Genomic DNA, 15,436 nt, shown 5'->3' with positions numbered 1-15,436 from the left:
TGTAATGCTGTGTAATTGAACTGCGGACAGAGAGACATATTGTTGAGTCGAGCACGTGAGGCGTTCGTTGTGAATTATAGCGTTTGTTATAGCGCGACTGAGGAAATTAAGTGTATCGCAAAGTTGTGTTCAGAAAGAATAAACCAGTTTTATTTAAGACAGGACTTGTATCGGTAAAGTTTCTTCGGAAATAATTTTTAAGAAAAATTAACTAACGACCAGAGATGTAACAATACTTTACTTCTGACAACATTATTGTATCGTTGTTCTTTTAAGTCATCTGGTGAAAATAATTCCAAGGTCAGCACTATTAATCTCGACTCCCCTCTCAGTGGTAAGTCTGAAGGCTTATAACGCTAAAAACCGGATTTCGATACCCGTGGCGGATACAGTTCAGATAACCCATTATGAACTTTGTACTTAACAACAAACAATCAAAACAAACCACTTAAACTGTAACAAATTAGTTTATATTCTATTTTAGTGTTTCTAAAAGCCTTAATACTTGTACAATGCCATAAGTTGATGTAGGCCTAGAATATAAATAACGTTCGAACCTCTGTAACTCTATAAGAACGATAGCAAACATAGATGTATTTGTTTATTTGAAAGCAAAGCCACATTGGGTTGTCTACTGTGTCAACCACTGGGAATCGAACCCCGGATTTTATAATTGTAGATTTACAGGTTTTTCTCCGGGGGACAACACAGATCTAAATACCTCACGAAAATAAAATAAATTTACACAACTATCTCATATTTTTAATCTAGCTTCAAATATACGAGATAAACTTGACGCCAACCTTGAACTTCCTTGGCGGGCTAGCCCTATCTTAATATTATGCGCCCTCTAGCTTATAAATTACAACAATATTTAGCTACAAATGTCATTTTTATTACTTCTTGTGTATATCTAATTCACTTGAGCTTAGATATAAATCTTATTTTTATGAAAACGAAACATTTAGGAAAATTGTTACCGAGCATTGAAACATATTTAACAGTTTTCTACAAAGCTTGATATGAGTCTAAAATAAGACTTATGTAGACTTAAATGTATGTACGTATATGTATATTTAAACCAGGTTTTCAAGATTTGTATTTTAAATGTTTATCGATATTTTGTTTTACATTTTGAATATAATTTTATAGAAAATTTTAATTTTTCTATCTTAAATTTAACGACAACAAAAAAAGATGGTTAATTAATTTACTGCTAAACCTTCCTACCTGTATCTTTCGTTAAAATAACAACTTGAAAATAAAAACAAAAAATTCACACACATCTACACGAGGGCTGTCTGTCAATAGCCATACCCAATTCTGAACCAATAAACTAGAGATAAGGCAACTAGTGAACAGCACTCACCACCAACTCTTGGGCTACTCCTGTTTGATCGAATAGTAGGATTTTGCCATTATTCTTATAATATTCTTACGGCCCGGCATGGCCAGGTGGTTAGGGCGCTCGACTCGCAATCTGCGGGTCGCGAGTTCGAATCCCCGTCCCGTGGGGGTGCTATAATGTGACGGTCAATCCCATTATTCGTTGGTAAAAGAGTAGCCCAAGAGTTTGTGGTGGTAGTATGGTGATGATGACTAGCTGCCTTCCCTATGGTCTTACATTGCTAAATTAGGGACGGCTAGCGCAGATAGCTCTCGTGTAGCTTTGCGCGGAATTCAAAACAAAAACAAAACCTATAGCACTCCCACGCCCTAAACAGTGGAGCGCGTTTCTGTGGCAGAAGATCGGGAACTATGAACCACTGAATTCAAAGTCCGAGCGTGCTAACCATTAGGCAACGCTCGATCTCACTATTTAAACAATTAAGTTTATGCTATTCTATTTTGTACAAGAAATTTGGCCTCTTTTCAAGTCGCACAATAAGAGATATGATACAAATCACTGTTTTCATTAAAGCTTTTCTATGCAATTTAAGATAAATTATCTCCGCAAAAGTAGCACATAAGATTATTCTAAGAAACATAAAGTGTTGAAAATAGGTGCATTTCAAATATAGACATAGATGGAGTTATGATTTAGTCACAACTTGATCTTACGTATAGACCAACGACGTACTTATAAAACATATATATATGATTTCACTGATTGTATTCAACTTTCAAATTTTAATTTTTTTTGTGTTAAAAATACTTCAAAGTTCCGTATTTCTTGATATACAGAAAATGAGGGTGAAGAGAATAAGTCATCTTCAATACGAACTACACCGAAGATAGGCCTCGTCGGCACTGGTTATAGCAGATACAGCGTGATTGAAAAATTATTATATACTCGTCTCTACTTTCACTCAGAAATTCTTATTAGCAATTAGTATCATTTTACTGCAACCAATGGAAAATGGTTAAAAACGATTACAAACCACTAGCGTCGCACTCATTCAAAACATGTTTGAGTGATAATGTTATCGTTGTGTGTTTATCCAACGTTGTTGCCTGTTCGTGTGACAGAATATTGACATAAAGTTTATAATTACAAAGAGAGCACGTTTCAAGAACAATACTTTGAATGGTTCCTTATGGTTTCGTTCTCTCTGCATCAGCACATGTTTCAAATAGAATATCATTTTGGTCTTTATTCTTTGCTTTAGTGTTGTTGTCTCTGCACTAGAGTAAGGACTACATTTGTTTACTTTTGAAAGCATTATTGGAACTTATTATCGTTTATCTACAAAGAAACATGAGATTAAATTTAGACGTTAAGTTCAGCCTATCTTTACGCTACTTGATCTATTTATAGGTGGTTAAAAGATCTTGAATTATACGTGTATTAACAGAAAGTGTTTTACTGCAGCTCTGAGCCTTACTTATACCAAGGGGTTATCATTTAGTGTGTTTAGTTTCCACGGGGTGGCAGCACATTGGCAACGAAAGCTAAATAGTACTGTTTAAAACAGTGGCTCAGTATCGTCCAGGGTGTAGTTGATAGACTTCGCCGTTAAACCATCAGTGAAGCGCTAATATTGTGTAGATTATTCGCCGCTTCGGGCAAACAATGCAAAAAGGTATTTATTTTGAGAGTGTTGTTTGTTGTTAATCCTATTGTAGCTGTGAGAGAAACCATGCTACTTATTGAAAGCAACTTCATGCAAATGTTCACAGTGAAAACTCGCCAAGAAAGGCTCTAAAGCATACGCATGTAATTTTCTCAAAATTTTAATAAAACTTTGTAAATGTTGACTAAGTTTGTAAATAATGGCGCACCCGACGATTTCCAGCTTGGACTATGATCCCCAGTCAGTAAGCCCAGCACGTGTAGCGATGATGGGATCTGCCATGAGCCCCAGCCAGTCTACTGTGGAGGTCATGCGACGTTACATCGAATCTCTTCCACAAGACATGACCTATCGGGAGGAGCTAACCAGTTCTCAGCTCTGGAAGTCCCTGAGGGGCGAGTTGTTGGGAACATTATTGTTGACTGTGGTGGGATGTGGGGCTAGTTTGTCTGTCCAACCAGATTCTGCTGCTGTGCAAGCTGTCACACTTAAAGTGTCTTTAGCTTTCGGACTGGTCATCGCTTCTCTTGTGCAGTGGACGGGACCTGTCAGCGGTGCCCATATGAATCCTTCAGTGTCGATAGCTTTGCTCGTGACCCGTCATATCAGCGTGTTGCGGGCTGGTCTCTACATGGTGGCTCAGTGTGTCGGTGCTCTCGCTGGAGCCGCCGTGTTGTATGGGCTCACACCATTGGAGCAGCGAGATTCGGCAAGTCTTGGAGCGTGCGAGCCGTCGAAACACCTCCATCCAAGTCAAGCTTTCGGGTTAGAGTTTTTGGGAACGCTACTGATCATTCTGACTATACTATCAAACGCTGATCCAGCCAGGACAGACTCTGGTTGCAAGGCCTTGTCCGTGGGTTTTTCTTACACTGCTGCCCATCTATTGGCGGTAAGTATCTTTTAATAAACGCTTCTAGTTGTTTTACTAACTGAACAAGTCTTATGTACATAAAAGTGTTATTTACAGGGGTTCTTTCACACAACTTAATAGAAACATAAGAATAACTTCAATTTTTACAGTTATCATTTATACTAATGCTTTTATTTTGATGAATTTTGTAAAGAATTCAGAGCTCCTTACAATATCACTGTATACTAGAATTCCTTACAACAGTACATCATCATATGCAATTTATCCCTCTTCAGAGAAAATGTTCATCTTAAGAATTATAATATTTTAGACCACACACAATACCAGAGGTTCTGACCTAGTCATCAAGAAAGTATTACGAAGGTTTGGTTTGATTGGTTCGTTTCGGTAATGTGCGTTTCTGAAAATTCGTTATATTTTAAGAAGCCACTTTCTGACTGACTTAAAAGAAACTGATTTTAACCCATTGTTGAAGCAAAACATGTTCTGGTTTGAGTACTTACTATATGTTGATACGGAACTCTGGTTTTACTTTCACCCGTTCTTCCTGACCTAAGCCTTACCATCTCAAGAGCCTTGTAATCTTGACCTTTGGAATTTTATAATTTTCGTTTTTTTGTTCAGTTGTTAATCTTGATCTATGACTTTAGTCTGAATATTTAACTTAAAATTCACCAAAGTCGTCATACAAAATTTTGGCCTTTGTAGATAGATTGGAAAATACAAGCTGATCTTTATAGACAGGCTGGAAAACACAAGCTGATCTTTATAGACGGACTGGAAAACTTAAGCTGGTCTTTATATACAGACTGGAAAATACAACCTAATCTTTGTGGACAGGCTGATCTTTATAGACAGGCTGGAAAACACAAGCTGATCTTTATAGACAGACTGGAAAACACATGCTGATCTTTGTGGACAGACTTAATGGTATAACGTAATATTTAAACACACTTGAGATAACACAAAGGATCCTTTAAAAAATATATAAATAAACGTCAATATGCGCGTGTGTATCTGTTCCTTATACGTTTCCACATTATTTGATCAGTCGTCACTAAACTTGACACAGTAATACAGGATAATAGAGGTCATGGGGGTTGGACCCTCATCTAATGATTTATATCCCTCAGCATTAGAATGAGCTATGTAACCCCTGTTGTTAGAATTCTTGATAACAGTATGTCTTTCTTTTCACTATTGGTACTTTTATGTATTTTTATTGCACTTTTAATGTTTATTATGTTAAGAAAAAAAATAGAAGTACTATTTTCTATCCTTTGTTACAAACGAGTTTCTATTTCCACTCGTTCAACGAACAGGTATTCCAGCTACTAGTAAATAAACAACCATTTTGTGTAGAATATACGAGCTTATTAGACAATATATGTCTTATGGCCTCGCCAAATTCAACCATAACAATAGGAAAAATAGAATACAATTGTACGGATAAACGTGATCTAGTGGTTAGAGTGCAAGTTCGCGGAATGAAAGGTTTATGGTTCGAGCCCCCAATATACTTCTGAATATGCTACGCAATTTTATACAAACCTGTAGTTCGGTTAAGAGTTCTCTGTATATGGTGGGTGTTGCTGACTGGTTTCTCTCCCTCTCATCAGCAGTTCAAAACTAGGGGCAGTTGTGATTGAATCTTTGGTTTTTTTTTGAACCAGCCATTTAACCAATGCGTTTCATAAGATTCCGGACAAATTGAAAACAACAGATACCAGGATATACTTGTAAGAAACACGAAAACCTTTCTCGGTACAGATTTATCTAACAACACATAATAATGATCAGTATTAAGTTCTATGGTTACAACAATGTTAGAGCCAATTGAATCCCATTCATAAAAGACCTGAGAGAATTATCAACAGAAGAAAATAGATTACAAAATCTGAAACATAAGTTCATAAAAGTGCTTCTAAGAAGACTAACAAACTCATAATAGTGCAGCAAAAATTCCTGGAAGGAAACTTGAAATGTTACAGAGACTAATAACAAAACTTGAAGTCGTAAAATTAGAGAAAGATCGGGATACGAAAGAAAAGAAAATGTTTGTAGAAGAGAAAGTAAACCTGAAAGACATAACGTGAATTTAGTAGAGGGCCAAAGTTTGTAATGTCAGCAACATTAAATGAAAAAAAAAATCAGTTAGACTTTTTACAGGACTGAAATTCTTCATGGACTTCTCCTGTCTTAACTCTTGAGGTGGATTTTGCTTTGGCTCTGTTCAAAAGTCTTTTTCAGGTCGGAAGGATGTCCACCTTCAGATCTAAGACTTGAACATTTCATGAAAAATCTTAAGACATTACAGTCTTCACTTTTTTTTAGGATTCCAGCAACTTACGTAAAATATTCCTTCGAGCCTACAATAGGCCCGGCATGGCCAGGTGGTTAGGGCGCTCGACTCGCAATCTGAGGGTCGCGGGTCCGAATCCCCGTCCCACCCTTTCCCACATTATAACGCCCTTTCAGCCGTGGGGGCGTTATAATGTGACGGTCAATCCCACTATTCGTTGGTAAAAGAGTAGCCCAAGAGTTGGTGGTGGTGGGTGGTGATGATGACTAGCTGCCTTCACTCTAGTCTTACACTGCTAAATTAGGGGCGGCTAGCGCAGATAGCCCTCGTGTAGCTTTGCGCGAAATTCAAAACAAAACAAACGAACCTACAATAAACGATACACAAACCAAACTAAAAGAAAAACAATCAAGGAAGGGTCTAAGGCTTCATTTGTTGGGGAGGGGTTATTTTGAGACGCGTGGATGCGGTAATATTTTAAACATCACATGCACTGGTCAATTAGTGAAATAACTCAACAGATATAGTCGGGATTAGTATAAAACCTCATTACCCATTACTTAACATTACATGGATAATTTGTACATTTCTTGTGATGTTGATGGGGGCCCTTGATAATCGCTATGGGGGATGTCATCCATCCACCGTTAACGCCTTTCTTGGAAACATTCCATAAGAGGGCATTAGACGTGCATCAAAGCACAGAGATAGTCTCGAAGTTGTTTTGTCCTCTTTCAAACTCATCTTTTGAAAACCCGTGAGCACTCACAGTAAAAATAAGTTCAGAAGATAAAGAAATAACCAGATTTTCAAAAACCTCTATGAAAATTTCCTAACTCTTCACCAAAGTTCAGAGTGTATCTTTTGAAGAAAATGTGACCAAATCGAATCAAATGAAGACATTAAGTCATAGGGAGAACTTGCCAATCTAAAAATATGTTTATTTATGGAATAAACGTGTAAGTATGTTTATCACAGTTTTAAAAACATTATGTTTTTCTAGGTTTGCCCAGCATCATCAGGTGGTAAGCTTTGATTGGAAGCGTGCAAAAGTTTAGAACTCACGTTTTAAATATCATAATGACATTACGTCATTAAGCAACAACGAATAGAAGCCAACAACAGTTAAACAAAAAACAAAACAAAACAGAATAAGCATAATTTAACCCCAATGTTAGATTTCCTTTTTCGATAAAAAAATGTTTCGTTAATCTATTTTTTACGATTTATATGCCTTTAGTTGTCAATGGTTTTAACATCTAGAAAATCAAAGGAAGGTTTATGTTTACCTTTGGGTTCAAATACATAAGAGGGAGTTTTTAAAAGTTTTTTCATTCTTCTTGAAGGCTGTTGAGTTGTTTAGAAGTGAGATCCTTCATATTCTTTTCATTCAGTTTGATATATTGACCATGATGAGCCATTATTAACAAAGTTTCTTGTAAAAACTGACCATATATGATAATGGAGCAAGTTCTCTGAGTTTTTCTCTTCCTCTTGTACATTATTTTGCAGGAATGATTTCTTTGTTTGTTTTTAGAGCAAAGCCATATTGAACTATCTGCTTTGTCCACCACGGTGAATCGAACGCCGGATTTTAGCGTTGTAAATCCATAAACAGCTGTCCCACCGAGGCACATGCAAGGAGGATAAAGTTTAATTTTTTACCACCTTGGAATGATACATATTTTGTGTCATAAGTTGTGCTTTTAACGTTTTTTTTTTTCCCAGTTAGAAAAAGTCTGTTAAGAGGAACTAATATTTGTACCCGTATGATAAAATAAGTTTTAATTACACTAATTTCTTTGTTTACGATTATTGAAAGAATGCCAGTGGATATAAACTCCCGATAGTAATCCAATGCAGAGTTCATCGCTTCTTGAACCAATAAATACAGGGAAAAAAAATTGTGCATCAAAACTAGCAATGGAATGTCACTAGAATGATCAGAATCCCAAATCCTGTTTACATATATATCTCTGTAATCAAATAATTACTTCATTTTTTAGCAAAATGATTTGTTTGTTTTGAATTTCGCACAAAGCTACACGAGGGCTATCTGTGCTAGCCGACCCTAATTTAACAGTGTAAGACTAGAGGGAAGGCAGCTAGTCATCACCACCCACCGCCAACTCTTGGGCTACTCTTTTACCAACGAATAGTGGGATTGACCGTCACATTATAACGCCCCTACGGCTGAAAGGGCGAGCATGTTTGGTGGGACGGGGATGCGAACTCGCGACCCGCTGATTGCGTGTCGAGCGTCCTAACCACCTGGCCCTAGCAAAATGAACTAATTTTCAATTTCCAAGCATTAATTACGACAAAATCGAAGGTCTAATTATGGGAAATCCAATTTTGCCTGTGTTAGTAATGATCACTATGGAAGGTCTAATTATGGGAAATCCAATTTTGCCTGTGTTAGTAATGATCACTATGGAAGGTCTAATTATGGGAAATCCAATTTTGCCTGTGTTAGTAATGATCACTATGGAAGAAATCTATTTTCACTTCCCATCTACTCACCACCTTTCTGGATTCGTTATGTGGAAGAACATTTTAAGGCTTTTAATTATTTAAATTGCATTGATAGTTTTCTTTCAAATTTGAATGTAGCCCATCCCAACAGTAAGTTTACAGTTAGAAATGAAATTAGCGAAAACTTTCATTTGTAATTCTTCTTACGGAAAACAAAAATAATGAAATTCACGCTTCCGTTTTTCACAAGGACACATATTGTGGTTACAAATGATACGAATGTATAAAGCTGTCTTGTTTGATTTAGATGTAGTTCTACACACGCCACCAGTAACTTAAAATACTTTAGATGTTTGAACAACATGTGAGAAATGTAGATGATTGTAAAAGCGTGGACTGCGTTATGAATGTTATGAATATGTAAAGGTGCAGAGGAATGAAATGGTAATGTATACCTTATGAACGTCCAAAGCTGTAGGAGAGAACCTCGTGAGTTTAAATACATCTACCGCTTGATTCAAATATACCTAAGGTTTGTTTTTAAAAAAACATGGTTCTGTACGCAAACGATTTTAATAAAAAACAGTCTTACACCACGTTGATATCTTTGTATTCAGTTTGTATGTCGGGTGAATTAAAAGTTTATTGACAGGCAAGTAACTCTGAAATGGAGAGGTACAGCAAAATAACTGTTAATGGTAGGGAATGAGGTGTTGAGGTCTACTCTGTTATAACATCTTGAGGCATTCAATGTCAACTTCAAGGTCATGCCTTTTTGAATATGCATCATCCACGAAAATCGTCAATTTTAAAGACGTAGTAAAAAACAATTAAACATTTAAAACCAAAAATCTTTGAGATCTTATACAGTTTCAGTAAATTTTCTGAGTCTGCGCTATTCTTCACAATGGGCTAAAAGAACAGGTCAGGGACTCCTATGCTTCAGGCATAGCCGTTTCTAATTTGAACAATGGAAACCAATCGGCAGCACCCGAAGCTTATAGCGGCTATCCCGGAACTAATAGTGGGATTGACTGTCACTTTTATAACTTACCCATAACTGAAAGTTGGAAGTGTGTTTGGTAGCACTACGTCTCGAACCAGAAATATTCGGATAGACATCCGATACTCTTTAAACTGAAAAACTGTGTAGCGTTTTAAAAATCACTTAGGCAGGAGAGGAAGTGGGTATTCTTACTCAGAAAAATGTCGACTTACGAAATTTACCCAACAAATATTTTGATAAAAACAAACTAAATGAAATGAGATCAATCGAATATAGGAATGCCAATTTCAAGTGTAATCAACTTTAAATGGTAGCACCTTACCAGGTAAGAAAATGACCAAGTCACTGAATGTGAAAAGCCGTCCTTTATTTGGTCCAGAAGTCGAACATATCTCTAAAGCCAGCATTTAAGAACGAAATACAGGGCCTGAACAGCAAACATAAAGAGCCAACAAAATTGATATGTATGCCCAGTTGCTGATACACAATTCACTAGAGGTGTGCAACATATTGAAAATCTCTTCCTAACCACCAACCTTATAATATACAAACATTACCATTAATGACTGTAAGCTACCATAATCCCTTTTTTTCATCATAAAGTCTCCCGTGGTGGCTTTATGGGATTTTTGAGTCCTTTTTAGCTCACCCGTAAGTATTATATACAAATTACCATTATAATAGGCCTGATTGTGTTCCTTTACTGACCCAAGCTGTGCTGAAGGGCCTTGAATAGGCGAAACTGCAGTCCACAGCAGAGGGTACGGCGAATCAAAGAATGCATTCTAACTCACAGAATATATTTTCAATTTTACATTTAGTGAAAATAAAATAAATCTGTAACATAATATATGAGCTAAATAAAAAATAAATTAAAAAGCAGTAATCGTATACGTTAACATTAGGCGCTTCGTACTGTAGTATCACAGTTTTACAAAGTATGCACGGCGCTCGACTCGCAATCTGCGGGTCGCGGGTTCGAATCTCCGTCAAACCAAACACGCTCGCCCTTTCAGCCGTAGGGGTGTTATAATGTGACGGTCAATCCCACTATTCGTTGGTAAAAGAGTAGTCCAAGAGTTGGTGGTGATGACTAGCTGCCTTCCCTTTAGTCTTACAGTGCTAAATTAGGGACGGCTAGCGCAGATAGCTCTCGTGAAGCTTTGCGCGAAATTCATAACAAACAAACAAAGTATGCTTACTCATCAATGTTTGAAATTTGATTATCTGCCTTTTTTTCATCTTCGTTAAGATTCCTATTTCATTATTCATGATGTGCTATTCTCCTCAGACATTATTATAAGAAATTGAGTTAAGTATTGTAAGAAACACGAGTGTAGTTCAGACACGCGAAAACGTGTTTATTAATCTTACAGAATTTCTTGGTGTTTATCTGAAGACAAGTTAGATAAGACGCGTTATATTATCTACCTATCCATCAAGGTCACCCAGTACTAAATAACTATAATAAAAGTCATCTAGTATTATCCAACTCATTTTTGAAAGTATCATGTATTACTCAAGTTTTTTATAAAGGTAAAATTGTTATCTAACCTATCCAGGAAAGAAACCGCCTATTATCCATTTCATTTTTAAAGGTAATTTTGTATTATCTAATTTGTGTTTCTAAAGAGAACCTTGTTGTATTATGTAACTTATATTCAAATATAATCATCTCTGATTGATTTGTTTGTGTACGTAAAATTGTATTATTTAATTTGTTTATAAAAATGACTTTTGTCGATAATTAAGATAATATTAGGTGATTTTTATAGATAGTTAGACAACGCTAGGTAATACTTATGCATAGTTAGAAAACATTAGGTAATATTTATAGATAATTAAAAAAACACTAGGTGACCTTTAAGGATAATAAGACAATACTAGGTAATACTTATGGATAGTTAGACAACACTAAGTGTCCTTTAAGGATAGTTAGACAATACTAGGTAACATTTATGGATAGTAAGACAATACTAGGTAATACTTGTGGATAGTTATACAACACTAGTACACTTTATTTATCTTGATAAGATTACTATTAATTCACAGACAAACGTGTCACGAAATGCTGAAAAACAACTCGTCTAAGTCAAAGTGCTCTTTTGAAAATTATCATTTACAATATTTTTCTCTCGTATTTTAATTGTTCATGAAAATAGTATCAAAAATTCAAAAGATAAAAACAAAAACAAAATTAAAATGTTGTTTTCAGCACGCAAATGTTGATGGTATTGTTTCGAACTATTATAGTTTGACTTGTCTAAGTTTTTGTTACGTGATGTGGATAATCTGTTCATGACGTATCAAAGAATTAATAACAAACTGTTGATTGTGTAAACTGCAGGAAAAGATAACGTTTGCTGATTGTTGAGGACTCGGTACACTATTTTCACGTGAGGGGCGATAACTTCCCCGCGTAATAAGGTACGTCATCTGCGATTGACAGTTTAATTACGAACTGACATCACTGAAAAAGAAAATACACGTGTAAAACAGACTTTAATCGAGTTTTAGGTAAAACTCGAGTGTTATGTGAGCGAGTGGTCATGTACTAGGACAAAAAATAAAGCCTGTGTGAAGTTGTTATTGCTACTGGCGTGAAGAAAAAATTGAAATTGCCTTGGTCGAAGAAATTTGTAGATTTTACGTTTGGTCGGCAACTGCAATACGGTAGTGTTTTCCAAACTTTAAATAGTGGCGCTCCACCAACTCAGCAAAGTTTCCGTTGCGCTTCCTCCTTCACATCGATAAAATTTTCGCAAGTGATAACAGTAAAAACCAAATTTTCTTTATCTGTTTTTAATAATTTAAAAAAAAAAGAATAACATGCTTGTAAGGAGTGAGTAAATGCCAAAGAAAAAAGTGATAGTTTTGTTAGGTTATCGTCCACTCCAACTTTTCTGCTTCTTCCGTCGTTATTTTTGGGCTCTCCCGCCAAAAGATCTGGCCCCCACCTAAAGGGACGTACCCCACAGTTTGGGAAACACTAGCGTACGGGAAATGGTAGATAGTGTATATTTCTAACGCGCAAGTTTAGACGAAATAATACTTAAGGCTCTTCATACATAAATTACTTAACATAAAATAAAATAAATACGATACAACAAAATAAGTAGTAAATAACTAAATAGATAAACCTCCATTTACTGTGCGCGAGCGAACTCTACCTTTTACATATAGCTCCTTTTATTTACATGGAGATTTTATCATGCATAGCAACACATTTTTGTCCAACATTTGAAAGACACAAACGTAAAGCCAGTGAAAATGTGTGTTAATCTCTTATAGTTTCAAACCCTCACTTTTTTAAGCCAATAGAGAATCATGCTGTGTACCTAAGAATCACACCCACCCAGAAAACTAGCTTTAGCACAGAAAGAACCAATTGAGAACAAAAATATACAGTGTACTTCTGTAATGTTTGAAGGTTATCAAACCTATCAAAAGTTTAAAGTTGATCAAATGGCAACAGGGTTTGAAAGCAATGAAAACTAAGAAAAGTTTGAAAATGATCAAAAGTCAATAAAAGAAAATGGTCAAATCGAGATAAGGTTTGAATGTGATCAAAGGTATGAAGGTGTCAAACCTTAGTTAGGTTAGAAAATGATCAAACCTTGGTAAGGCTTGGAGGTGATCAAACCTCAGCAAGGTTTAAAGGTTATTAAACTTAGGTAAGGGTAGAAAATTATTAAATCTTGGTAAGGATCTGAAGGTGATCAAGCTTCTATAAGGTTTGAAGGTTATTAAACTTAGGTAAGGTTATAAAATGTGTAAAGCTATCGTAAAAAGTTCAAGTAATTATATTTTCCAGCATTTTCTACATCCTTGTGGATGGTTATTAAGTCGTATTTCAACTAAACGTTGGCTTTTGATAAATAATCAGTAGGTATAATGTGATGTAAAACAAAACAAAAGTTTCACTCTGTCTGGGATAGTCCTAGTTTCAGAAATGCTGTCCTGGTGTCTCAAAGCATTTACAAAATGAAAAAGAAAAGAAAAAATAATTTGTCCCAGTTTCAAATTTTCGTCCCGGACGCCGACTGAAACTATTTATCCGACGGTGGAATATTTATTTTGCTGCCCTGGACTGTCCGGTGTGTACCATGTGCTTCTACCGACGTAAATATGTTTTGGTGGTTTAACGCCACCTAATTGGAACAGTAGCAGACACACGTACGCGTGGAAACATCGACATAAAATATAATATCTAGAATATGTGTTTGATGACAAGCTGCACGAGGAATTTCCTAGAAAAGTCTAGAGCAGTAAGGAACCTAGGGGAATCAAATGAGCTCATGTTTGCCGTCATCATCAATTTGAGTCTCTGTATTCACTATGTATTTTTTGTATATTCTATCAAATGCAATTTCGTAAACAAAACAATTATGACAATTGCTCCAGAGTGTACTGTACACATTGCACGGAATATATAAGAAATTATCTTGTATGAAAATTACACACATTGTGTGTGTGCGTGGAAAGTTACATTTCGATAGAAAAGGGGTTCCACTTTTATCCATTTTCACCAACTCACTTTATGTTTCAGTTGAGCCTCCTAGAGATTTGATAGTTTTAGTTTGACTTCAATTAGGCTTGGAAATGACAAACATTTAGTAAAACATTTTTAGCAGCGGTGAATCCTATACATATTTTGAGTTATCGATGTGTTGAAAATGGTTGGTATCGTCCAGTTTTTGTTACCGCTTGTTTCACAGACTAAACTATTTTATTGTCACATAGCTTTACAATTGAAGTTTTGTCAAGGAAACAAAAGTGAAACAGAACCGGGATTCATCTTTGGGAGATTTCTCAGCGAATAACCAATCCAAGATGAATGCGACTTTGCATAAACAAGTACTAAAAATAGGCTTAACGTTTTGCATGTCACTTTTTAATGCATTGGTGCGTTTTTGTGGCATATCTTTTCGAAACTATTTCTGTTTTGATTAAACCCAAGGGAAGAAGTGATTAGTATATCGAGCCTAACGGCCGAGGCCGCTAACTATTATCAAAACCTTACACTAATATACATATATGTAGATGATGTATAAAAATGACTTTTGGTTTTACTACGGGATTATATAAAACAAACATCTTCATTTCCTTTAATAACATCGTTGAGTTTCCAGCACAAACGTCACGAAAAAGATCGTGTGATTTCATATCCTTAAGCTCATTTTTGTGGTTATTATAGAAATATTAGGTGCCCCAATATATGCACAAACAGGTGTGTTTGTGGGAATCACGTAGTTGTGAACATAGGGGCGTCATTTTGAGAGCCGACAGGGGCGCTCACCCCTGCAAGCCGAGAAAGGACCCCAAATATCAATTTCTGTGAAACATTAGGAACCCCAATATATGCTCAAACAGGTGTGTTTGTGGGAATCACGTAGTTGTGAACATAGGGGCGTCATTTTGGGAGCCGACAGGGGTGGTCACCCTTGCAAGCCGAGAAAGGACCCCAAATATCAATTTCTGTGAAACATTTCTAGTCAAGCCAGATTACCGCATAGCCATAGCGTTGGGCTTCCAGTTGAAATGATTGGGGCCTCATGCGAAGACGATCTTCTTCGCCCCACCCCTCAAACTTTTTGTGAAATGACACAAAACAATTATGACAATTTATTGAGAATGTACTGTACACACTGCATGGAATAAATATGGAATGACCTTCCATGAAAATTACACACATTTTGTGTGTGTATGTGGAAAGTTGCATTTTGACAGAAAAGGGATTTCACTTTTATCCATTTTCACACACC

General features: G+C 36.1%; 1 protein-coding gene across 1 annotated transcript in view; it reads left to right on the top strand.

The window, feature by feature from the left end:
* Positions 1–2,949: 2,949 nt before the first annotated feature.
* The window catches only part of LOC106459521 (aquaporin AQPcic-like), a 28,674-nt gene continuing 16,187 nt past the window's right edge, over positions 2,950–15,436 (top strand). The window contains exon 1 of the mRNA XM_013919149.2: positions 2,950–3,906. Within this exon, the coding sequence (XP_013774603.1) occupies positions 3,214–3,906 (693 nt within the window). The 5' untranslated portion in view covers positions 2,950–3,213. The remainder of the gene's footprint in view (positions 3,907–15,436) is intronic.

The sequence above is a fragment of the Limulus polyphemus genome, unplaced genomic scaffold (genome assembly GCF_000517525.1).
Source record: "Limulus polyphemus unplaced genomic scaffold, Limulus_polyphemus-2.1.2 Scaffold622, whole genome shotgun sequence".
Classification (NCBI taxonomy): domain Eukaryota; kingdom Metazoa; phylum Arthropoda; class Merostomata; order Xiphosura; family Limulidae; genus Limulus; species Limulus polyphemus.
The sequence above is the reverse complement of the archived record's forward strand: the minus strand, read 5'-3'. Positions and strand labels throughout refer to the sequence as shown.